Source organism: Manis pentadactyla, chromosome 9 (genome assembly GCF_030020395.1).
Source record: "Manis pentadactyla isolate mManPen7 chromosome 9, mManPen7.hap1, whole genome shotgun sequence".
Lineage (NCBI taxonomy): Eukaryota > Metazoa > Chordata > Mammalia > Pholidota > Manidae > Manis > Manis pentadactyla.
This window is the reverse complement of record NC_080027.1, coordinates 45674782-45701083: the sequence shown is the minus strand read 5'-3', so window position 1 is coordinate 45701083 and position 26302 is coordinate 45674782. Positions and strand designations below refer to the sequence as shown.

The following is a 26302-nucleotide window of genomic DNA, read 5'->3' as shown; positions in this document are numbered from 1 at the left end:
CATTTGATCATTCAACATCCTATGAGATATATTATATTATTGGCACATTACAAACAACGGAAATTATATCTCAACATCTTAACCGTCCAAACTATTTTACCCTGATGCTAATCTTGCCTAATACCGTGGGATGGATTGGAGTAATTTCTAGGATTCCTTTGGACTTGATAAATAATTCTATGAAAGTGTACTTTCCCCATCAATTCTATTAAAAAGGAAGCAAACTTCCCCCTGGACACGATTAAGAGTCTTGACAGGGACTCTGATGGAGGAGAAATAATTTTGGAGTGGGGTCAGTGTGGTAAGGAAGTTTGCATAAAATGGTATATGGAGAGTGGACCAATATTTTCATACCGTTAGAAACATTCTATTGTTGGTATGTTTCACTCAACAAACACTGAGCTACCCACTGAGCCCTAGCAGCAGAGCATGTGAGAACACATAAGTCTTTCTTCCTCTGTCCTTTTCCAGTGTCAGTCTGCAATCAGAGCTTGCCACGGCACCGTCTGGGCTGAGGACCTAGAGCTAATGACTGGCTGGTTGCAGAGAGGGACACCTTGAAGAAGCCAGAGATGCTGAAGGTCAAGAATAAAGCAGAGACCCTATAGCCTCCCAGGCTTTTCCCCGGGTTGCAGGGAAGGTCCACAGCGCAGCACTGTGGTATTCCTGTGTCCAGGGGTCCCCCCAGCTCCACAGAGTTCCAGAAGAGCGACCTGCAGACCTGTCTCCCAGTGTTGTGTTGGACATCACTGCGTGCCCCCAGTGACTGAAACCTCGTGGATCCTACGGACATAATTTTCTGCTTTTGGCAGCAGTGGCATTTAGAAATTCCTTAGATAGAGCTGCAAGCTGAGGAACTACTTTCTGAGCCCCACTGATCCCCACCTGCAGCCTCTACCCTCAACCTCTGAAGTGAACTAGAGTAAATTTAATTCCAACCCCAGGAGTGAAACATTTGTAGGCAGAGTCTTTGCCTGAAGTCTCCTAAATTCCCACACTCAGAATCGAGAACCCCGATGCTCTCACTGGGGTCCAGATGATACACTTTCCAGAGCTCTCCTCCCTCCCCCCCGCATTATTCTCCTTTCCTAGGGACAAAGTCACACTTCTCTGCATCTCTGGCAGTGCCAAGCAAAGTTCAGAGAAGGCAAGAGGATGTCAGATGTTCTCATGGTGCCTTCTGACCTGAGGGAGGCTGCAGGCTGCACGGCCCTGTTTTCAGCCTGCTTTCGCGGTGCCAACTCCGGAATGGACAGGAACGCAGCTCCTGACTGAAGAGCAAGCTCTCTCCTGTCTTCTTGCTAATGATGGTATAGCTGGATCTCAGGTACCTTCTACCCAGGTGTACTTTCGGAGGGTGTGAAGCACAGGCTCTGGCTCCACTGATCCTGGAGTTTTGGTTAGGTCCCAACATACCTGGGGTATTTATTACTCTGGAGCCTAAGGGATGTCGCCCTCTAGGAACTTCTCCATCCTTCCTTCCTTGAACTCAAAGGATCCTCCTGGGACAGACAGTCAGGCACATTGGAAAAGAAAATGATTTCCTTTGTCTCTAAAAGAAAAAAGCCCTTTTAATTTAGCCGTTTGTTGGCTATGTGTCCTGTAGGGACTTAGTGACTCTCCTAGGTTTGGGGTCTTATATCCATTCACACATGTTCGTACTCATTTGCACACCCACTCTCAGAATCTTCCATGTGTGGGCTTCCTCTATGTGCTTGTTAGATAGCCTCCTAAATCATGCTATTGGATGGAGCGATGTTAACTTATCATGACTTCTGTTATGGCATTGCAATGATAAATAAGCAAGAGAGAATTACTGAGAAAATGCACTGTAATTTTCAGAGAGAAAATCCTGTAGTAATTTCTGCTACAGTGAAAGATTTTAAAATCATATTTATATACATGTGGAAATTAGGAAACATGATTTGTTCCTTATTTTTTATTTTCACCTTGAGCCTCATGTGAATCATTCATGCTCCTCAAGTTATCGAATAAGCAACATCTGTTTCTTTAAGGTCCTCCCATATTTTGCTCTATTTTTTATATCTTTTTCTTCTGCATGTTCCAACATTGCTGCTATTTATCTTCCCTTGAGGTAAATGGAAACTGTAGGATCCCTTCCACATTTCTTTCTAATTAATCTGCAATGTTCCTGTTTAGGTATATGTTCACTTATTTGTGGTTTTGGTATTAAATTTATAGAACTGTCATCAGGTTCTGTATCTGATACTGTTCTATATTTTCAGTTAAGACTAAATCGGAAAGTCTGCCATGTTGCAGTGTGTAAGTCATCTTCATTATTGACTGCTGTGCAGTTTCCATTCTGTGCATTTTCCCTTTCTGTGTAAGTAGCTAACAGCATGTGACCTAAGATGAATTGTTACCAGAAATAATGTTACTGTCAATACTCTGGTCCACCTTTACTCATGGACCTCAAGAAGGTACATGTGCAGGAACTTTTTTTAGTTGTGGCATATAAAAAAATTTAACTTCACTTGGAATTTCTCTCCCAAATATATATAACCCCACTGGAAATTTCTGAAGTTTCTTTATTTTTTACATTCTTTATACCATTTGATGCTTGTCTTTTGAAAACTGATGGATGTAAAGTAGCATCTCATTATTTTAATTTTAATTTCTTCTGACCAGGGAGCATCCTTCATATTCTGTTTAGCCACTTTTGGTTTTGAAGCTGTGAAACCATAAGTGTTCACATACATGTTCACATCCCTTTCCATCTTTTCCTATTTATTTTTGTTTTTTCTTGCATATTTACAAAATCTCCTTTCAAAGTTTAAACACTAGAGTCCCCTGTTGGCTTGATTTTGCTAAGGTCTCCTGTAGTCTGACATGTATTTGCCAAATTTACTGTGTGCTGTCCATTATTCAATGGAAATCTTTCAATTTGATCAAGTCAAATTATTGTTCTATTAATGGATTATCCCTGGAGATCTTATTTCGGGATTCCACAAGATCACCAAGGTGTTTCTGTTTTGTTAATGTTAGTTTGATAATATTTTAATAATAAATTTTCTGACACAGGATTATTGCATGGGTAAAATTACTTTTACTTTTTTACTGAATGAATATTTTGATCGTACTGTGTAGAAAGCATTATACTATGTGTTAGAAATAGAGCACATCAAAGAATATTTTCTGCCTCCTTAGGAGAAGGAGACCACACTTACAGCTACATCAAGGACCACACTAGAAGCAATCATCATACATCTTCTTACCGTGTCATATTATTCTGATTGTTACCTGATATTTCCTTTAGTCCTCATAACAACCTAGTGAGGTAGAATGGGGTGACGTGGGGAAAGGGGAAAGACAATAAAGAAAAGAAAGAAAAATTATAAATTACACCTAAGAAAATTCTTTGCATCTGTGTTTTGTGTGGGTTTCAGCCTGTCTTGGATACTGATGCTGTTAAAAGAAACGCCTAGTGTCACTCACCTGGGCCCATACTCCTTGCAACAGCCTTACAGATATTTCTCCAACCTGAGCCGGTGTTGAGGCTGAACTAGCTTTGTGGTTTTTCCTGTGATTCCTAGACTCACATTTTCTGGATTTTATCCCCAGGCAAGGGAAATGAAAGCAAAAATAAACAAATGAACTATATCAAGCCAAAATGCTTCTGCACAGCAGAGGAAACCATCAGCAAAATGAAAAGGCAATTTATTGTATGGAAGGATATATTTACAAGTGATATATCTGATAAGGGGCTAGTATCTAAAATGTATAAAGAACTCATAAACTCAACAGAAAACCTGAAATAACCTTATTTAAAAATGGTCCAAGGACCTGAACAGACATTTTTTTCAAAGAAGACATGCAGGTGGCCAACAGACACATGGGAAGATGCTCAACATCATCAATCATCAGGGAAATGCAAATTAAAACACAATGAGATATCACCTCACATTAGCCAGAATGGCTAGTATCAACAAGATAAGAAATAACAGCTTGGTATTTCATCTAGAAATTCTGGCGTAATTATGTACTTATTTTTGATTAATATTTTAGAAAGCAGACACGTTTTCTGTGGGTTGTGCTGGTCTGATGAAGTGCCTCCCTTCTTCAATCCCATTTTCTTCCGTATGTCTTCAGTTCACAGGATCGTGTTCCTGCTTTGGTTCAAACTCAAGTTCCTGTTATCATATTCTGCTTAGTCCTTCAAATTCTCTTGTAGATTTGCACCCCAGCCTTCCGCCTAATGGCCATAGTATTGGACCTCTGCCTTAGGTGCTCCTTGGCTATGTCCTTCCTGTTGGCATATTCTGCTGCTGTGTTGGGAGAACTGTTATGAAATCTATTGACACTTTCCACTGCTTCTTGGACTCCTCTTTCTTAGAGGTTTAGAGCCTTTGCAGTTGTAAGCATGGACCTTGAGTATGTTCCTCATTGCTGCAACCCCAGAACCATAACAAAACTTTGTCTATATTTGCTGTAAATGCACACTTGTTAGACAATATGTTAGATGTTGGCCTCAAGGGCCATTATCATTCTCTGTATGCGCTTGATGATTGGATGTCCATATGTAATATTGTTAAAAGTGGTTGATATTTAGTATTTCCTAAGAGGTAGTAGTCCAAATTTACCTTAGAAGCTACTTAGTACCTTAGTACCTTTATACACGTAAGATGTTCCTCTTGGTTTTCAGTCATGCACACTTGAAACCAAGCCATTTAAATTATTTTGAAATATTTGAGAGAATGAAATTTTGAGGAGTTCTTTTTCAAATGAGAAAGTAAAAGTTTATCTAGGTGTTAACCAAGTTGGATCTTGATAGACTGCTTTTTATTTTCAGAAATGTAATTCAATGTTAATCTAGAATATATGCTTTTCAGGTATTGCTTTTTATTATGTGAGTATATGTTTATTTTTCAAAGAGTAGCTCATAGTGGTATCCAAGAGCAGAGAAATGAAATACCAATTTATTTTTCTTCGCTGTGAGAGGGAGGAGGAAAGAAATGGGCAGAGCTTTGTGGAATGAAAGCTTAAGTTGGTTGAGGATGTATGTGAGGTGCTTTATGTTAAGACCAAAAGACCCAGACTTTGGGTACAGTATTGGTAGTAGACTATGAAGAGATTTTGCTTCCATGGTCAAAACAGGGTAATACCCTTCTAAGTTATTACTGAGTCACAAAAGCTTACGTTTAGGAAGGATCTGCTAAAACAAATTGTTCATAGAGGAGTAATGTGACATACTATGAGACCAGCTCTTTTGGGCCTAAGTACTGATTGTTTTAGTTGTGTAAGACTTACAATTAGAACCTTTAACTCTCTATCCAGTGATTTCTTATGTTGCCTGGTACCTTACTGCCCATCATACCTTATTCCATTCCACATTCTCACCTGTTGAGAGGACTGTATTCCAAGAACTCTTATTGTGTTGCGCCTAACCAACCTTTGAGCTCCTGAAAGCAACAAAAATGTTCTATGTGTTTTTGTGTCTTAATAGTACACAGAAATCCTAGGACATATTGTGCTTCCTACCTGTCCAATTAATAAGCAAGCAATGTTTGAACAGCATGATTTATATTTCAATATGATTACTGGATCATATGTTACAGTCTTTAGAACCCTTTACTACATTAGCACAGCTGTGTGTGCACACCATGAACTACAACACCCTGGATCCAAAAGATGCATGTCCACAGCACACAGCCACTGGAAGGAGAATCTAATAAAGCTCATGGCTAATTGTTACACACATGAGCAACCCAGATAGAAATCTTGTCCTTTTGCAATGTACACAGGACACAATACAAAAGGTCACCTCATCTCCTAGAGAAGGAGAGAGAGAGAGGCAGAGATGGAGTTGGAGACACAGAGATGGAGAGACAAAAAAAGACACTGATGTGGTCAAAGGCTCACAGGGAAAGAGCCAATTAATGACTAGAAGCATCTTCCCTTCATTCACGAAAGAAATGCACTCCTATGTCCTTGTCTCCGATATACTCCCTTCTGTGGAAATGGAATAAGAACACATTACACAACACAACCCACCAAATATCCACAGATGTATATTCAAGAATACAAAGTCATGATACAATAACAGCTGTACTTATATTAACATAAATTTCTCACTTTAGAACCTACCCCCAGGTATGTCTATACTTTGGACAAAATAAGACAATGTGTATGGAAAGACAGGTGAAAGGGACAAGGAGATTCCCAATGGAGAGGTGAGAGAAAGAGAAACTTAAAACGAAACTGAAGTTTTATTAAAGAAAGTGTGATACCTAATTTTCTGAGTTTAGAAAATAACTCATCAATGTAAGTTTCAGGCTATTCACCTTTTATTGCTTCAGAGTCACCTTCCATTAGGAATGCAGAGATCCAGTGTCCCTACCACCCTTTCCTCAGTAACCTCTGGATTCCTTGCTTGATCTCCTGGGTGCGCACTCCATAAACAATGGGGTTGAGGGCTGCAGGGATGACGTGGTGGAGGACATTGAGCAGGACTGGCACCTCAGCGCAGACCTTCTTCTTGGCCACATGTGTGAGGACGAAGACCAGCAGGACGGTGCTGAAGAAGAGGATGAGGATGAAGTGGGAGCCACACGTGCTCAGGGCCTTGGCCACAGCTCCCTCTGCCTTGAGTCTCAGCACAGCTCTCAGGATGAGGGTGTAGGAGAGGAAGATGAGGATGAGGTCGCATCCTAGCAGAGTCCAGCCTCCAGCAAACTGGTACATGCGATTGATGGTGACATTATCACAGGAGAGCCTGGACACAGACATATTGGCGCAGATGCAGTTCTCAATGACGTTTCTCCTGCAATAATGGAGCCGTGCTGAGAGAATGGGAATAGGCATTGTGAGAAGGACATTCCTGGCCAAAATAAAAATGACAGCCTTGGCCACAAATTGCTCATTGATGATGGACAGGTACCTCAGTGGGTGGCAGATGGCCACATAGCGGTCATAGGCCATGACCATGAAGGTGCAGGACTCCATGGCGAGGAAACTGTTCATGATGTACATCTGCAGGAAGCAGGCAAAGAAGCTTATGGACCTGAGGTCAAACCAGAAGATGGCCAGGACCTTGGGGATGACGGTGAGGCAGAGCACCATGTCCAGCATGGAGAGGAGGCTGAGCAGGTAGTACATGGGCTGGTGCAGAGAGGCCTCCATCCGGATGGTGACGAGGAGGGTGGCACTGGCCCCCATGGCCAGGAGGAAGAGGAGGCTGAGGGGCAGGGACAGCCAGAGCTGCCAGCTGGGGGACCTGACAAAACAATTCAGGAGGAAGTCTGAAATCTCAGTGGAGGTGGTGACATTGTGTTGTGTGGTCATATTTTGTCGTGTATTCCTACATCCTTCTTCTGGGAATCTGTAATTAGGATAAAAATTGGCTATTGACTACACAAACATGAATTTCCAATAATATGCCTTTCCTCTGTAAACTGTGTGCGTCCTAGCAGTTTATCCAAAGTAGGCAAATGCATCTGTTTATTTGTTGTGCCATGCTACTGGGGTATTTCTCTCATTCTAAGCAGCATAGAGGCGTGAGGTAATAGCATTTGTTTATACATGCTTGATCTGTTCAAGGCTCAGTTTCAATGTAATTATATCCTTGCATATGAATGTAGAAACTACTTTTTGTGACAGGTGAGTCTAAATTTGTACTTGTGAGTTTCTTTCTTTTTGTTTTTTAATGCACACATAGGCTACCACACCTGCAACTTAACTCTAACAGTATATACTATAAGTATCAGAGCCAGCACGAAGTGGCGCTCAGAAGAATATGATCAGTCGTTTTGTCACCGTCATTCTGTCTTTTCAGCTGTATTTACTTTGCTTTAATTAGAGATTTAAGATAATTATGGAACAGAAATTAGTTATTTGACGTTTCGTCTGAAAAGTATTTCAAGTGGATAGGTATGGAATCCCCCTAATACTTGTTTTCCCCTCTGTTTATCAGCTCTTCACCTTTGTAGGATTCCTAATTTCTGGAAGTACCTTTTAAAGGATGATGGCCAATTTTGCCGAGTTTTGGAAGGGCCATACCTGCCGTTAAACCAGACGGGAAGGCAGTCATTCTGCGGGCAGCTGTGGGAGGCTGGCGACGTTTATCTTTATACTCCTGCCCTCTTCTGTTTCCCTTTTCAAGCATCGATGTCATGGACCAGGTGGGCAGTCCCCTGCTTCCAGGCACTGCTTTAATGTTGGCATTGCTTTCTATCACTCAGCCTTTTCCCCTGGCACTGTGGGACGTAGCAGAGCCACAGAACTGAACAGGGAGCTGTTCTTACTCTCGAGGAGGTAAAGCAAAAACCTTCTTGGGAACAATGGGGAATCATAAGAACAAATGACAGGGTCTTGCGCAAACCATTAGGACAGGATGGGGAGGACTGACTAACTTTGACATGGGCGTAGGTTGGACAAGAAAGATTGTACATAGAGTGATGTGGTACCCTCATTTACATTAAAGGTGAAGGATCCTAAGGTTCTTCCCCTGATTGTGAAAGGGTCCAAGGAAGGCTGTAGCTTGGCAAATAGTATATAGGTCAGGTCTTTCTGGGATCCTTCAAGTCATGGAGTCCATTGTACCTAAATCTGTGTATATAGACAGAGTCTCTGTTAAAGAGTTATTTTGTGGGTTAGAAATTATTTTTCATCAGGAGTATTAGAACTACGCTGCTTATTACTCATTAGGCTCACTAATGTAACATAAAATTATGTTAGGTTTGGAAGTCTTACTACTTGTGGGGAACTATGCCCAAATATTCTAAGACTTTATCCCATTTGATCATTCAACATCCTATGAGATATATTATATTATTGGCACATTACAAACAACGGAAATTATATCTCAACATCTTAACCGTCCAAACTATTTTACCCTGATGCTGATCTTGCCTAATACCGTGGGATGGATTGGAGTAATTTCTAGGATTCCTTTGGACTTGATAAATAATTCTATGAAAGTGTACTTTCCCCATCAATTCTATTAAAAAGGAAGCAAACTTCCCCCTGGACACGATTAAGAGTCTTGACAGGGACTCTGATGGAGGAGAAATAATTTTGGAGTGGGGTCAGTGTGGTAAGGAAGTTTGCATAAAATGGTATATGGAGAGTGGACCAATATTTTCATACCGTTAGAAACATTCTATTGTTGGTATGTTTCACTCAACAAACACTGAGCTACCCACTGAGCCCTAGCAGCAGAGCATGTGAGAACACATAAGTCTTTCTTCCTCTGTCCTTTTCCAGTGTCAGTCTGCAATCAGAGCTTGCCACGGCACCGTCTGGGCTGAGGACCTAGAGCTAATGACTGGCTGGTTGCAGAGAGGGACACCTTGAAGAAGCCAGAGATGCTGAAGGTCAAGAATAAAGCAGAGACCCTATAGCCTCCCAGGCTTTTCCCCGGGTTGCAGGGAAGGTCCACAGCGCAGCACTGTGGTATTCCTGTGTCCAGGGGTCCCCCCAGCTCCACAGAGTTCCAGAAGAGCGACCTGCAGACCTGTCTCCCAGTGTTGTGTTGGACATCACTGCGTGCCCCCAGTGACTGAAACCTCGTGGATCCTACGGACATAATTTTCTGCTTTTGGCAGCAGTGGCATTTAGAAATTCCTTAGATAGAGCTGCAAGCTGAGGAACTACTTTCTGAGCCCCACTGATCCCCACCTGCAGCCTCTACCCTCAACCTCTGAAGTGAACTAGAGTAAATTTAATTCCAACCCCAGGAGTGAAACATTTGTAGGCAGAGTCTTTGCCTGAAGTCTCCTAAATTCCCACACTCAGAATCGAGAACCCCGATGCTCTCACTGGGGTCCAGATGATACACTTTCCAGAGCTCTCCTCCCTCCCCCCCGCATTATTCTCCTTTCCTAGGGACAAAGTCACACTTCTCTGCATCTCTGGCAGTGCCAAGCAAAGTTCAGAGAAGGCAAGAGGATGTCAGATGTTCTCATGGTGCCTTCTGACCTGAGGGAGGCTGCAGGCTGCACGGCCCTGTTTTCAGCCTGCTTTCGCGGTGCCAACTCCGGAATGGACAGGAACGCAGCTCCTGACTGAAGAGCAAGCTCTCTCCTGTCTTCTTGCTAATGATGGTATAGCTGGATCTCAGGTACCTTCTACCCAGGTGTACTTTCGGAGGGTGTGAAGCACAGGCTCTGGCTCCACTGATCCTGGAGTTTTGGTTAGGTCCCAACATACCTGGGGTATTTATTACTCTGGAGCCTAAGGGATGTCGCCCTCTAGGAACTTCTCCATCCTTCCTTCCTTGAACTCAAAGGATCCTCCTGGGACAGACAGTCAGGCACATTGGAAAAGAAAATGATTTCCTTTGTCTCTAAAAGAAAAAAGCCCTTTTAATTTAGCCCTTTGTTGGCTATGTGTCCTGTAGGGACTTAGTGACTCTCCTAGGTTTGGGGTCTTATATCCATTCACACATGTTCATACTCATTTGCACACCCACACTCAGAAACTTCCATGTGTGGGCTTCCTCTATGTGCTTGTTAGATAGCCTCCCAAATCATCCTATTGGATGGAGCGATGTTAACTTATCATGACTTCTGTTATGGCATTGCAATGATAAATAAGCAAGAGAGAATTACTGAGAAAATGCACTGTAATTTTCAGAGAGAAAATCCTGTAGTAATTTCTGCTACAGTGAAAGATTTTAAAATCATATTTATATACATGTGGAAATTAGGAAACATGATTTGTTCCTTATTTTTTATTTTCACCTTGAGCCTCATGTGAATCATTCATGCTCCTCAAGTTGTCGAATAAGCACCATCTGTTTCTTTAAGGTCCTCCCATATTTTGCTCTATTTTTTATATCTTTTTCTTCTGCATGTTCCAACATTGCTGCTATTTATCTTCCCTTGAGCTAAATGGAAACTGTAGGATCCCTTCCATATTTCTTTCTAATTAATCTGCAATGTTCCTGTTTAGGTATATGTTCACTTATTTGTGGTTTTGGTATTAAATTTATAGAACTGTCATCAGGTTCTGTATCTGATACTGTTCTATATTTTCAGTTAAGACTAAATCGGAAAGTCTGCCATGTTGCAGTGTGTAAGTCATCTTCATTATTGACTGCTGTGCAGTTTCCATTCTGTGCATTTTCCCTTTCTGTGTAAGTAGCTAACAGCATGTGACCTAAGATGAATTGTTACCAGAAATAATGTTACTGTCAATACTCTGGTCCACCTTTACTCATGGACCTCAAGAAGGTACATGTGCAGGAACTTTTTATAGTTGTGGCGTATAAAAAAATTTAACTTCACTTGGAATTTCTCTCCCAAATATATATAACCCCACTGGAAATTTCTGAAGTTTCTTTATTTTTTACATTCTTTATACCATTTGATGCTTGTCTTTTGAAAACTGATGGATGTAAAGTAGCATCTCATTATTTTAATTTTAATTTCTTCTGACCAGGGAGCATCCTTCATATTCTGTTTAGCCACTTTTGGTTTTGAAGCTGTGAAACCATAAGTGTTCACCTACATGTTCACATCCCTTTCCATTTTTTCCTATTTATTTTTGTTTTTTCTTGCATATTTACAAAATCTCCTTTCAAAGTTTAAACACTAGAGTCCCCTGTTGGCTTGATTTTGCTAAGGTCTCCTGTAGTCTGACATGTATTTGCCAAATTTACTGTGTGCTGTCCATTATTCAATGGAAATCTTTCAATTTGATCAAGTCAAATTATTGTTCTATTAATGGATTATCCCTGGAGATCTTATTTCGGGATTCCACAAGATCACCAAGGTGTTTCTGTTTTGTTAATGTTTGTTTGATAATATTTTAATAATAAATTTTCTGACACAGGATTATTGCATGGGTAAAATTACTTTTACTTTTTTACTGAATGAATATTTTGATCGTACTGTGTAGAAAGCATTATACTATGTGTTAGAAATAGAGCACATCAAAGAATATTTTCTGCCTCCTTAGGAGAAGGAGACCACACTTACAGCTACATCAAGGACCACACTAGAAGCAATCATCATACATCTTCTTACCGTGTCATATTATTCTGATTGTTACCTGATATTTCCTTTAGTCCTCATAACAACCTAGTGAGGTAGAATGGGGTGACGTGGGGAAAGGGGAAAGACAATAAAGAAAAGAAAGAAAAATTATAAATTACACCTAAGAAAATTCTTTGCATCTGTGTTTTGTGTGGGTTTCAGCCTGTCTTGGATACTGATGCTGTTAAAAGAAACGCCTAGTGTCACTCACCTGGGCCCATACTCCTTGCAACAGCCTTACAGATATTTCTCCAACCTGAGCCGGTGTTGAGGCTGAACTAGCTTTGTGGTTTTTCCTGTGATTCCTAGACTCACATTTTCTGGATTTTATCCCCAGGCAAGGGAAATGAAAGCAAAAATAAACAAATGAACTATATCAAGCCAAAATGCTTCTGCACAGCAGAGGAAACCATCAGCAAAATGAAAAGGCAATTTATTGTATGGAAGGATATATTTACAAGTGATATATCTGATAAGGGGCTAGTATCTAAAATGTATAAAGAACTCATAAACTCAACAGAAAACCTGAAATAACCTTATTTAAAAATGGTCCAAGGACCTGAACAGACATTTTTTTCAAAGAAGACATGCAGGTGGCCAACAGACACATGGGAAGATGCTCAACATCATCAATCATCAGGGAAATGCAAATTAAAACACAATGAGATATCACCTCACATTAGCCAGAATGGCTAGTATCAACAAGATAAGAAATAACAGCTTGGTATTTCATCTAGAAATTCTGGCGTAATTATGTACTTATTTTTGATTAATATTTTAGAAAGCAGACACGTTTTCTGTGGGTTGTGCTGGTCTGATGAAGTGCCTCCCTTCTTCAATCCCATTTTCTTCCGTATGTCTTCAGTTCACAGGATCGTGTTCCTGCTTTGGTTCAAACTCAAGTTCCTGTTATCATATTCTGCTTAGTCCTTCAAATTCTCTTGTAGATTTGCACCCAGCCTTCCGCCTAATGGCCATAGTATTGGACCTCTGCCTTAGGTGCTCCTTGGCTATGTCCTTCCTGTTGGCATATTCTGCTGCTGTGTTGGGAGAACTGTTATGAAATCTATTGACACTTTCCACTGCTTCTTGGACTCCTCTTTCTTAGAGGTTTAGAGCCTTTGCAGTTGTAAGCATGGACCTTGAGTATGTTCCTCATTGCTGCAACCCCAGAACCATAACAAAACTTTGTCTATATTTGCTGTAAATGCACACTTGTTAGACAATATGTTAGATGTTGGCCTCAAGGGCCATTATCATTCTCTGTATGCGCTTGATGATTGGATGTCCATATGTAATATTGTTAAAAGTGGTTGATATTTAGTATTTCCTAAGAGGTAGTAGTCCAAATTTACCTTAGAAGCTACTTAGTACCTTAGTACCTTTATACACGTAAGATGTTCCTCTTGGTGTTCAGTCATGCACACTTGAAACCAAGCCATTTAAATTATTTTGAAATATTTGAGAGAATGAAATTTTGAGGAGTTCTTTTTCAAATGAGAAAGTAAAAGTTTATCTAGGTGTTAACCAAGTTGGATCTTGATAGACTGCTTTTTATTTTCAGAAATGTAATTCAATGTTAATCTAGAATATATGCTTTTCAGGTATTGCTTTTTATTATGTGAGTATATGTTTATTTTTCAAAGAGTAGCTCATAGTGGTATCCAAGAGCAGAGAAATGAAATACCAATTTATTTTTCTTCGCTGTGAGAGGGAGGAGGAAAGAAATGGGCAGAGCTTTGTGGAATGAAAGCTTAAGTTGGTTGAGGATGTATGTGAGGTGCTTTATGTTAAGACCAAAAGACCCAGACTTTGGGTACAGTATTGGTAGTAGACTATGAAGAGATTTTGCTTCCATGGTCAAAACAGGGTAATACCCTTCTAAGTTATTACTGAGTCACAAAAGCTTACGTTTAGGAAGGATCTGCTAAAACAAATTGTTCATAGAGGAGTAATGTGACATACTATGAGACCAGCTCTTTTGGGCCTAAGTACTGATTGTTTTAGTTGTGTAAGACTTACAATTAGAACCTTTAACTCTCTATCCAGTGATTTCTTATGTTGCCTGGTACCTTACTGCCCATCATACCTTATTCCATTCCTCATTCTCACCTGTTGAGAGGACTGTATTCCAAGAACTCTTATTGTGTTGCGCCTAACCAACCTTTGAGCTCCTGAAAGCAACAAAAATGTTCTATGTGTTTTTGTGTCTTAATAGTACACAGAAATCCTAGGACATATTGTGCTTCCTACCTGTCCAATTAATAAGCAAGCAATGTTTGAACAGCATGATTTATATTTCAATATGATTACTGGATCATATGTTACAGTCTTTAGAACCCTTTACCACATTAGCACAGCTGTGTGTGCACACCATGAACTACAACACCCTGGATCCAAAAGATGCATGTCCACAGCACACAGCCATTGGAAGGAGAATCTAATAAAGCTCATGGCTAATTGTTACACACATGAGCAACCCAGGTAGAAATCTTGTCCTTTTGAAATGTACACAGGACACAATACAAAAGGTCACCTCATCTAGAGAAGGAGAGAGAGAGAGGCAGAGATGGAGTTGGAGACACAGAGATGGAGAGACAAAAAAAGACACTGATGTGGTCAAAGGCTCACAGGGAAAGAGCCAATTAATGACTAGAAGCATCTTCCCTTCATTCACGAAAGAAATTCACTCCTATGTCCTTGTCTCCGATATACTCCCTTCTGTGGAAATGGAATAAGAACACATTACACAACACAACCCACCAAATATCCACAGATGTATATTCAAGAATACAAAGTCATGATACAATAACAGCTGTACTTATAGGAACATAAATTTCTCACTTTAGAACCTACCCCCAGGTATGTCTATACTTTGGACAAAATAAGACAATGTGTATGGAAAGACAGGTGAAAGGGACAAGGAGATTCCCAATGGAGAGGTGAGAGAAAGAGAAAATTAAAACGAAACTGAAGTTTTATTAAAGAAAGTGTGATACCTAATTTTCTGAGTTTAGAAAATAACTCATCAATGTAAGTTTCAGGCTATTCACCTTTTATTGCTTCAGAGTGACCTTCCATTAGGAATGCAGAGATCCAGTGTCCCTACCACCCTTTCCTCAGTAACCTCTGGATTCCTTGCTTGATCTCCTGGGTGCGCACTCCATAAACAATGGGGTTGAGGGCTGCAGGGATGACGTGGTGGAGGACATTGAGCAGGACTGGCACCTCAGCGCAGACCTTCTTCTTGGCCACATGTGTGAGGACGAAGACCAGCAGGACGGTGCTGAAGAAGAGGATGAGGATGAAGTGGGAGCCACACGTGCTCAGGGCCTTGGCCACAGCTCCCTCTGCCTTGAGTCTCAGCACAGCTCTCAGGATGAGGGTGTAGGAGAGGAAGATGAGGATGAGGTCGCATCCTAGCAGAGTCCAGCCTCCAGCAAACTGGTACATGCGATTGATGGTGACATTATCACAGGAGAGCCTGGACACAGACATATTGGCGCAGATGCAGTTCTCAATGACGTTTCTCCTGCAATAATGGAGCCGTGCTGAGAGAATGGGAATAGGCATTGTGAGAAGGACATTCCTGGCCAAAATAAAAATGACAGCCTTGGCCACAAATTGCTCATTGATGATGGACAGGTACCTCAGTGGGTGGCAGATGGCCACATAGCGGTCATAGGCCATGACCATGAAGGTGCAGGACTCCATGGCGAGGAAACTGTTCATGATGTACATCTGCAGGAAGCAGGCAAAGAAGCTTATGGACCTGAGGTCAAACCAGAAGATGGCCAGGACCTTGGGGATGACGGTGAGGCAGAGCACCATGTCCAGCACGGAGAGGAGGCTGAGCAGGTAGTAGTACATGGGCTGGTGCAGAGAGGCCTCCATCCGGATGGTGACGAGGAGGGTGGCATTGGCCCCCATGGCCAGGAGGAAGAGGAGGCTGAGGGGCAGGGACAGCCAGAGCTGCCAGCTGGGGGACCTGACAAAACAATTCAGGAGGAAGTCTGAAATCTCAGTGGAGGTGGTGACATTGTGTTGTGTGGTCATACTTTGTCATGTATTCCTACATCCTTCTTCTGGGAATCTGTAATTAGGATAAAAATTGGCTATTGACTACACAAACATGAATTTCCAATAATATGCCTTTCCTCTGTAAACTGTGTGCGTCCTAGCAGTTTATCCAAAGTAGGCAAATGCATCTGTTTATTTGTTGTGCCATGCTACTGGGGTATTTCTCTCATTCTAAGCAGCATAGAGGCGTGAGGTAATAGCATTTGTTTATACATGCTTGATCTGTTCAAGGCTCAGTTTCAATGTAATTATATCCTTGCATATAAATGTAGAAACTACTTTTTGTGACAGGTGAGTCTAAATTTGTACTTGTGAGTTTCTTTCTTTTTGTTTTTTAATGCACACATAGGCTACCACACCTGCAACTTAACTCTAACAGTATATACTACAAGTATCAGAGCCAGCACAAAGTGGCGCTCAGAAGAGTATCCCCCACTCGTTTTGTCACCTTCATTCTGTCTTTTCAGCTGTATTTACTTTGCCTTAATTAGAGATTTAAAATAATTATGGAACTGAAATTAGTTATTTGACGTTTCGTCTGAAAAGTATTTCAAGTGGATAGGTATGGAATCCCCCTAATACTTGTTTTCCCCTCTGTTTATCAGCTCTTCACTTTTGTAGGATTCCTAATTTCTGGAAGTACCTTTAAAAGGATGATGGCCAATTTTGCCGAGTTTTGGAAGGACCATACCTGCCGTTAAACCAGACGGGAAGGCAGTCATTCTGCTGGCAGCTGTGGGAGGCTGGCGACGTTTATCTTTATACTCCTGCCCTCTTCTGTTTCCCTTTTCAAGCATCGATGTAATGGACCAGGTGGGCAGTCCCCTGCTTCCAGGCACTGCTTTAATGTTGACATTGCTTTCTATCACTCAGCCTTTTCCCCTGGCATTGTGGGAAGTAGCAGAGCCACAGAACTGAACAGGGAGCTGTTCTTACTCTCGAGGAGGTAAAGCAAAAACCTTCTTGGGAACAATGGGGAATCATAAGAACAAATGACAGGGTCTTGCGCAAACCATTGGGACATGATGGGGAGGACTGACTAACTTTGACATGGGCGTAGGTAGGACAAAAAAGATTGTACATAGAGTGATGTGGTACCCTCATTTACATTAAAGGTGAAGGATCCTAAGGTTCTTCCCCTGATTGTGAAAGGGTCCAAAGAAGGCTGTAGGTTGGCAAATAGTATATAGGTCAGGTCTTTCTGGGATCCTTCAAGTCATGGAGTCCATTGTACCTAAATCTGTGTATATGGACAGAGTCTCTGTTAAAGAGTTATTTTGTGGGTTAGAAATTATTTTTCATCAGGAGTATTAGAACTACGCTGCTTATTACTCATTAGTCTCACTAATGTAACATAAAATTATGTTAGGTTTGGAAGTCATACTACTTGCTGGGAACTATGCCCAAATATTCTAAGACTTTATCCCATTTGATCATTCAACATCCTATGAGATATATTATATTATTGGCACATTACAAACAACGGAAATTATATCTCAACATCTTAACTGTCCAAACTATTTTACCCTGATGCTAATCTTGCCTAATACCGTGGGATGGATTGGAGTAATTTATAGGATTCCTTTGGACTTGATAAATAATTCTATGAAAGTGTACTTTCCGCATCAATTCTATTAAAAAGGAAGCAAACTTCCCCCTGGACACGATTAAGAGTCTTGACAGGGACTCTGATGGAGGAGAAATAATTTTGGAGTGGGGTCAGTGTGGTAAGGAAGTTTGCATAAAATGGTATATGGAGAGTGGACCAATATTTTCATACCATTAGAAACATACTATTGTTGGTATGTTTCACTCAACAAACACTGAGCTACCCACTGAGCCCTAGCAGCAGAGCATGTGAGAACACATAAGTCTTTCTTCCTCTGTCCTTTTCCAGTGTCAGTCTGCAATCAGAGCTTGCCACGGCACCGTCTGGGCTGAGGACCTAGAGCTAATGACTGGCTGGTTGCAGAGAGGGACACCTTGAAGAAGCCAGAGATGCTGAAGGTCAAGAATAAAGCAGAGACCCTATAGCCTCCCAGGCTTTTCCCCGGGTTGCAGGGAAGGTCCACAGCACAGCACTGTGGTATTCCTGTGTCCAGGGGTCCCCCCAGCTCCACAGAGTTCCAGAAGAGCGACCTGCAGACCTGTCTCCCAGTGTTGTGTTGGACATCACTGTGTGCCCCCAGTGACTGAAACCTCGTGGATCCTATGGACATAATTTTCTGCTTTTGGCAGCAGTGGCATTTAGAAATTCCTTAGATAGAGCTGCAAGCTGAGGAACTACTTTCTGAGCCCCACTGATCCCCACTTGTAGCCTCTACCCTCAACCTCTGAAGTGAACTTGAGTAAATTTAATTCCAACCCCAGGAGTGAAACATTTGTAGGCAGATTCTTTGCCTGAAGTCTCCTAAATTCCCACACTCAGAATCGAGAACCCCGATGCTCTCACTGGGGTCCAGATGATACACTTTCCAGAGCTCTCCCCTCTCCCCCCCGCATTATTCTCCTTTCCTAGGGACAAAGTCCCACTTCTCTGCATCTCTGGCAGTGCCAAGCAAAGTTCAGAGAAGGCAAGAGGATGTCAGATGTTCTCATGGTGCCTTCTGACCTGAGGGAGGCTGCAGGCTGCACGGCCCTGTTTTCAGCCTGCTTTCGCGGTGCCAACTCCGGAATGGACAGGAACGCAGCTCCTGACTGAAGAGCAAGCTCTCTCCTGTCTTCTTGCTAATGATGGTATAGCTGGATCTCAGGTACCTTCTACCCAGGTGTACTTTCGGAGGGTGTGAAGCACAGGCTCTGGCTCCACTGATCCTGGAGTTTTGGTTAGGTCCCAACATACCTGGGGTATTTATTACTCTGGAGCCTAAGGGATGTCGCCCTCTAGGAACTTCTCCATCCTTCCTTCCTTGAACTCAAAGGATCCTCCTGGGACAGACAGTCAGGCACATTGGAAAAGAAAATGATTTCCTTTTTCTCTAAAAGAAAAAAGCCCTTTTAATTTAGCCGTTTGTTGGCTATGTGTCCTGTAGGGACTTAGTGACTCTCCTAGGTTTGGGGTCTTATATCCATTCACACATGTTCATACTCATTTGCACACCCACACTCACAATCTTCCATGTGTGGGCTTCCTCTATGTGCTTGTTAGATAGCCTCCCAAATCATGCTATTGGATGGAGCGATGTTAACTTATCATGACTTCTGTTATGGCATTGCAATGATAAATAAGCAAGAGAGAATTACTGAGAAAATGCACTGTAATTTTCAGAGAGAAAATCCTGCAGTAATTTCTGCTACAGTGAAAGATTTTAAAATCATATTTATATACATGTGGAAATTAGGAAACATGATTTGTTCCTTATTTTTTATTTTCACCTTGAGCCTCATGTGAATCATTCATGCTCCTCAAGTTGTCGAATAAGCACCATCTGTTTCTTTAAGGTCCTCCCATATTTTGCTCTATTGTTTATATCTTTTTCTTCTGCATATACCTACATTGCTGCTATTTATCTTCCCTTGAGCTAAATGGAAACTGTAGGATCCCTTCCATATTTCTTTCTAATTAATCTGCAATGTGCCTGTTTAGGTATATGTTCACTTATTTGTGGTTTTGGTATTAAATTTATAGAACTGTCATCAGGTTCTGCATCTGATACTGTTCTATATTTTCAGTTAAGACTAAATCTTAAAAGTCTGCCATGTTGCAGTGTGTAAGTCATCTTCATTATTGACTGCTGTGCAGTTTCCATTCTGTGCATTTTCCCTTTCTGTGTAAGTAGCTAACAGCATGTGACCTAAGATGAATTGTTACCAGAAATAATGTTACTGTCAATACTCTGGTCCACCTTTACTTATGGACCTCAAGAAGGTACATGTGCAGGAACTTTTTATAGTTGTGGCGTATAAAAAAATTTAACTTCACTTGGAATTTCTCTCCCAAATATATATAACCCCACTGGAAATTTCTGAAGTTTCTTTATTTTTTACATTCTTTATACCATTTGATGCTTGTCTTTTGAAAACTGATGGATGTAAAGTAGCATCTCATTATTTTAATTTTAATTTCTTCTGACCAGGGAGCATCCTTCATATTCTGTTTAGCCACTTTTGGTTTTGAAGCTGTGAAACCATAAGTGTTCACCTACATGTTCACATCCCTTTCCATCTTTTCCTATTTATTTTTGTTTTTTCTTGCATATTTACAAAATCTCCTTTCAAAGTTTAAACACTAGAGTCCCCTGTTGGCTTGATTTTGCTAAGGTCTCCTGTAGTCTGACATGTAATTGCCAAATTTACTGTGTGCTGTCCATTATTCAATGGAAATCTTTCAATTTGATCAAGTCAAATTATTGTTCTATTAATGGATTATCCCTGGAGATCTTATTTCGGGATTCCACAAGATCACCAAGGTGTTTCTGTTTTGTTAATGTTTGTTTGATAATATTTTAATAATAAATTTTCTGACACAGGATTATTGCAAGGGTAAAATTACTTTTACTTTTTTACTGAATGAATATTTTGATCGTACTGTGTAGAAAGCATTATACTATGTGTTAGAAATAGAGCACATCAAAGAACATTTTCTGCCTCCTTAGGAGAAGGAGACCACACTTACAGCTACATCAAGGACCACACTAGAAGCAATCATCATACATCTTCTTACCGTGTCATATTATTCTGATTGTTACCTGATATTTCCTTTAGTCCTCATAACAACCTAGTGAGGTAGAATGGGGTGACGTGGGGAAAGGGGAAAGACAATAAAGAAAAGAAAGAAAAATTATAAATTACACCTAAGAAAATTCTTTGCATCTGTGTTTTGTGTGGGTTTCAGCCTGTCTTGGATACTGATGCTGTTAAAAGAAACGCCTAGTGTCACTCACCTGGGCCCATACTCCTTGCAACAGCCTTACAGACATTTCTCCAACCTGAGCCGGTGTTGAGGCTGAACTAGCTTTGTGGTTTTTCCTGTGATTCCTAGACTCACATTTTCTGGATTTTATCCCCAGGCAAGGGAAATGAAAGCAAAAATAAACAAATGAACTATATCAAGCCAAAATGCTTCTGCACAGCAGAGGAAACCATCAGCAAAATGAAAAGGCAATTTATTGTATGGAAGGATATATTTACAAGTGATATATCTGATAAGGGGCTAGTATCTAAAATGTATAAAGAACTCATAAACTCAACAGAAAACCTGAAATAACCTTATTTAAAAATGGTCCAAGGACCTGAACAGACATTTTTTTCAAAGAAGACATGCAGGTGGCCAACAGACACATGGGAAGATGCTCAACATCATCAATCATCAGGGAAATGCAAATTAAAACACAATGAGATATCACCTCACATTAGCCAGAATGGCTAGTATCAACAAGATAAGAAATAACAGCTTGGTATTTCATCTAGAAATTCTGGCGTAATTATGTACTTATTTTTGATTAATATTTTAGAAAGCAGACACGTTTTCTGTGGGTTGTGCTGGTCTGATGAAGTGCCTCCCTTCTTCAATCCCATTTTCTTCCGTATGTCTTCAGTTCACAGGATCGTGTTCCTGCTTTGGTTCAAACTCAAGTTCCTGTTATCATATTCTGCTTAGTCCTTCAAATTCTCTTGTAGATTTGCACCCCAGCCTTCTGCCTAATGGCCATAGTATTGGACCTCTGCCTTAGGTGCTCCTTGGCTATGTCCTTCCTGTTGGCATATTCTGCTGCTGTGTTGGGAGAACTGTTATGAAATCTATTGACACTTTCCACTGCTTCTTGGACTCCTCTTTCTTAGAGGTTTAGAGCCTTTGCAGTTGTAAGCATGGACCTTGAGTATGTTCCTCATTGCTGCAACCCCAGAACCATAACAAAACTTTGTCTATATTTGCTGTAAATGCACACTTGTTAGACAATATGTTAGATGTTGGCCTCAAGGGCCATTATCATTCTCTGTATGCGCTTGATGATTGGATGTTCATATGTAATATTGTTAAAAGTGGTTGATATTTAGTATTTCCTAAGAGGTAGTAGTCCAAATTTACCTTAGAAGCTACTTAGTACCTTAGTACCTTTATACACGTAAGATGTTCCTCTTGGTGTTCAGTCATGCACACTTGAAACCAAGCCATTTAAATTATTTTGAAATATTTGAGAGAATGAAATTTTGAGGAGTTCTTTTTCAAATGAGAAAGTAAAAGTTTATCTAGGTGTTAACCAAGTTGGATCTTGATAGACTGCTTTTTATTTTCAGAAATGTAATTCAATGTTAATCTAGAATATATGCTTTTCAGGTATTGCTTTTTATTATGTGAGTATATGTTTATTTTTCAAAGAGTAGCTCATAGTGGTATCCAAGAGCAGAGAAATGAAATACCAATTTATTTTTCTTCGCTGTGAGAGGGAGGAGGAAAGAAATGGGCAGAGCTTTGTGGAATGAAAGCTTAAGTTGGTTGAGGATGTATGTGAGGTGCTTTATGTTAAGACCAAAAGACCCAGACTTTGGGTACAGTATTGGTAGTAGACTATGGAGAGATTTTGCTTCCATGGTCAAAACAGGGTAATACCCTTCTAAGTTATTACTGAGTCACAAAAGCTTACGTTTAGGAAGGATCTGCTAAAACAAATTGTTCATAGAGGAGTAATGTGAAATACTATGAGACCAGCTCTTTTGGGCCTAAGTACTGATTGTTTTAGTTGTGTAAGACTTACAATTAGAACCTTTAACTCTCTATCCAGTGATTTCTTATGTTGCCTGGTACCTTACTGCCCATCATACCTTATTCCATTCCTCATTCTCACCTGTTGAGAGGACTGTATTCCAAGAACTCTTATTGTGTTGCGCCTAACCAACCTTTGAGCTCCTGAAAGCAACAAAAATGTTCTATGTGTTTTTGTGTCTTAATAGTACACAGAAATCCTAGGACATATTGTGCTTCCTACCTGTCCAATTAATAAGCAAGCAATGTTTGAACAGCATGATTTATATTTCAATATGATTACTGGATCATATGTTACAGTCTTTAGAACCCTTTACCACATTAGCACAGCTGTGTGTGCACGCCATGAATTACAACACCCTGGATCCAAAAGATGCATGTCCACAGCACACAGCCATTGGAAGGAGAATCTAATAAAGCTCATGGCTAATTGTTACACACATGAGCAACCCAGGTAGAAATCTTGTCCTTTTGAAATGTACACAGGACACAATACAAAAGGTCACCTCATCTAGAGAAGGAGAGAGAGAGAGGCAGAGATGGAGTTGGAGACACAGAGATGGAGAGACAAAAAAAGACACTGATGTGGTCAAAGGCTCACAGGGAAAGAGCCAATTAATGACTAGAAGCATCTTCCCTTCATTCACGAAAGAAATTCACTCCTATGTCCTTGTCTCCGATATACTCCCTTCTGTGGAAATGGAATAAGAACACATTACACAACACAACCCACCAAATATCCACAGATGTATATTCAAGAATACAAAGTCATGATACAATAACAGCTGTACTTATAGGAACATAAATTTCTCACTTTAGAACCTACCCCCAGGTATGTCTATACTTTGGACAAAATAAGACAATGTGTATGGAAAGACAGGTGAAAGGGACAAGGAGATTCCCAATGGAGAGGTGAGAGAAAGAGAAACTTAAAACGAAACTGAAGTTTTATTAAAGAAAGTGTGATACCTAATTTTCTGAGTTTAGAAAATAACTCATCAATGTAAGTTTCAGGCTATTCACCTTTTATTGCTTCAGAGTGAACTTCCATTAGGAATGCAGAGATCCAGTGTCCCTACCACCCTTTCCTCAGTAACCTCTGGATTCCTTGCTTGATCTCCTGGGTGCGCACTCCATAAACAATGGGGTTGAGGGCTGCAGGGATGACGTGGTGGAGGACATTGAGCAGGACTGGCACCTCAGCGCAGACCTTCTTCTTGGCCACATGCGTGAGGACGAAGACCAGCAGGACGGTGCTGAAGAAGAGGATGAGGATGAAGTGGGAGCCACACGTGCTCAGGGCCTTGGCCACAGCTCCCTCTGCCTTGAGTCTCAGCACAGCTCTCAGGATGAGGGTGTAGGAGAGGAAGATGAGGATGAGGTCGCATCCTAGCAGAGTCCAGCCTCCAGCAAACTGGTACATGCGATTGATGGTGACATCATCACAGGAGAGCCTGGACACAGACATATTGGCGCAGATGCAGTTCTCAATGACGTTTCTCCTGCAATAATGGAGCCGTGCTGAGAGAATGGGAATAGGCATTGTGAGAAGGACATTCCTGGCCAAAATAAAAATGACAGCCTTGGCCACAAATTGCTCATTGATGATGGACAGGTACCTCAGTGGGTGGCAGATGGCCACATAGCGGTCATAGGCCATGACCATGAAGGTGCAGGACTCCATGGCGAGGAAACTGTTCATGATGTACATCTGCAGGAAGCAGGCAAAGAAGCTTATGGACCTGAGGTCAAACCAGAAGATGGCCAGGACCTTGGGGATGACGGTGAGGCAGAGCACCATGTCCAGCACGGAGAGGAGGCTGAGCAGGTAGTAGTACATGGGCTGGTGCAGAGAGGCCTTCATCCGGATGGTGACGAGGAGGGTGGCATTGGCCCCCATGGCCAGGAGGAAGAGGAGGCTGAGGGGCAGGGACAGCCAGAGCTGCCAGCTGGGGGACCTGACAAAACAATTCAGGAGGAAGTCTGAAATCTCAGTGGAGGTGGTGACATTGTGTTGTGTGGTCATACTTTGTCATGTATTCCTACATCCTTCTTCTGGGAATCTGTAATTAGGATAAAAATTGGCTATTGACTACACAAACATGAATTTCCAATAATATGCCTTTCCTCTGTAAACTGTGTGCGTCCTAGCAGTTTATCCAAAGTAAGCAAATGCATCTGTTTATTTGTTGTGCCATGCTACTGGGGTATTTCTCTCATTCTAAGCAGCATAGAGGCGTGAGGTAATAGCATTTGTTTATACATGCTTGATCTGTTCAAGGCTCAGTTTCAATGTAATTATATCCTTGCATATAAATGTAGAAACTACTTTTTGTGACAGGTGAGTCTAAATTTGTACTTCTGAGTTTCTTTCTTTTTGTTTTTTAATGCACACATAGGCTACCACACCTGCAACTTAACTCTAACAGTATATACTATAAGTATCAGAGCCAGCACAAAGTGGCGCTCAGAAGAGTATCCCCCACTCGTTTTGTCACCGTCATTCTGTCTTTTCAGCTGTATTTACTTTGCCTTAATTAGAGATTTAAAATAATTATGGAACTGAAATTAGTTATTTGACGTTTCGTCTGAAAAGTATTTCAAGTGGATAGGTATGGAATCCCCCTAATACATGTTTTCCCCTCTGTTTATCAGCTCTTCACCTTTGTAGGATTCCTAATTTCTGGAAGTACCTTTAAAAGGATGATGGCCAATTTTGCCGAGTTTTGGAAGGACCATACCTGCCGTTAAACCAGACGGGAAGGCAGTCATTCTGCGGGCAGCTGTGGGAGGCTGGCGACGTTTATCTTTATACTCCTGCCCTCTTCTGTTTCCCTTTTCAAGCATCAATGTCATGGACCAGGTGGGCAGTCCCCTGCTTCCAGGCACTGCTTTAATGTTGGCATTGCTTTCTATCACTCAGCCTTTTCCCCTGGCACTGTGGGAGGTAGCAGAGCCACAGAACTGAACAGGGAGCTGTTCTTACTCTCGAGGAGGTAAAGCAAAAACCTTCTTGGGAACAATGGGGAATCATAAGAACAAATGACAGGGTCTTGCGCAAACCATTAGGACAGGATGGGGAGGACTGACTAACTTTGACATGGGCGTAGGTTGGACAAGAAAGATTGTACATAGAGTGATGTGGTACCCTCATTTACATTAAAGGTGAAGGATCCTAAGGTTCTTCCCCTGATTGTGAAAGGGTCCAAGGAAGGCTGTAGCTTTGCAAATAGTATATAGGTCAGGTCTTTCTGGGATCCTTCAAGTCATGGAGTCCATTGTACCTAAATCTGTGTATATGGACAGAGTCTCTGTTAAAGGGTTATTTTGTGGGTTAGAAATTATTTTTCATCAGGAGTATTAGAACTACGCTGCTTATTACTCATTAGGCTCACTAATGTAACATAAAATTATGTTAGGTTTGGAAGTCTTACTACTTGCTGGGAACTATGCCCAAATATTCTAAGACTTTATCCCATTTGATCATTCAACATCCTATGAGATATATTATATTATTGGCACA

The 26302-nt window shown here is 41.2% G+C and overlaps 3 protein-coding genes across 3 annotated transcripts; all 3 read right to left on the bottom strand.

Annotated features, from left to right (window-relative positions):
* Positions 1-6354: 6354 nt before the first annotated feature.
* On the bottom strand, positions 6355-7302 carry LOC130684719 (olfactory receptor 56A3-like). Its single transcript, XM_057506620.1, has one exon. It carries the CDS (start codon positions 7300-7302, stop codon positions 6355-6357), a length of 948 nt encoding a protein of 315 aa, XP_057362603.1.
* A 7799-nt stretch (positions 7303-15101) lies between these two features.
* Positions 15102-16052, bottom strand: LOC130684718 (olfactory receptor 56A3-like). The gene has a single exon (XM_057506619.1). It carries the CDS (start codon positions 16050-16052, stop codon positions 15102-15104), a length of 951 nt encoding a protein of 316 aa, XP_057362602.1.
* A 7802-nt stretch (positions 16053-23854) lies between these two features.
* LOC130684717 (olfactory receptor 56A3-like) lies at positions 23855-24805 on the bottom strand. Its single transcript, XM_057506618.1, has one exon. It carries the CDS (start codon positions 24803-24805, stop codon positions 23855-23857), a length of 951 nt encoding a protein of 316 aa, XP_057362601.1.
* Between the last annotated feature and the right edge of the window lie 1497 nt (positions 24806-26302).

Bases quoted from the DNA above. Each gene is read 5' to 3' on its own strand.
- LOC130684719 (XM_057506620.1), bottom strand. From the start codon at position 7,302: ATGACCACACAACACAATGTCACCACCTCCACTGAGATTTCAGACTTC.
- LOC130684718 (XM_057506619.1), bottom strand. From the start codon at position 16,052: ATGACCACACAACACAATGTCACCACCTCCACTGAGATTTCAGACTTC.
- LOC130684717 (XM_057506618.1), bottom strand. From the start codon at position 24,805: ATGACCACACAACACAATGTCACCACCTCCACTGAGATTTCAGACTTC.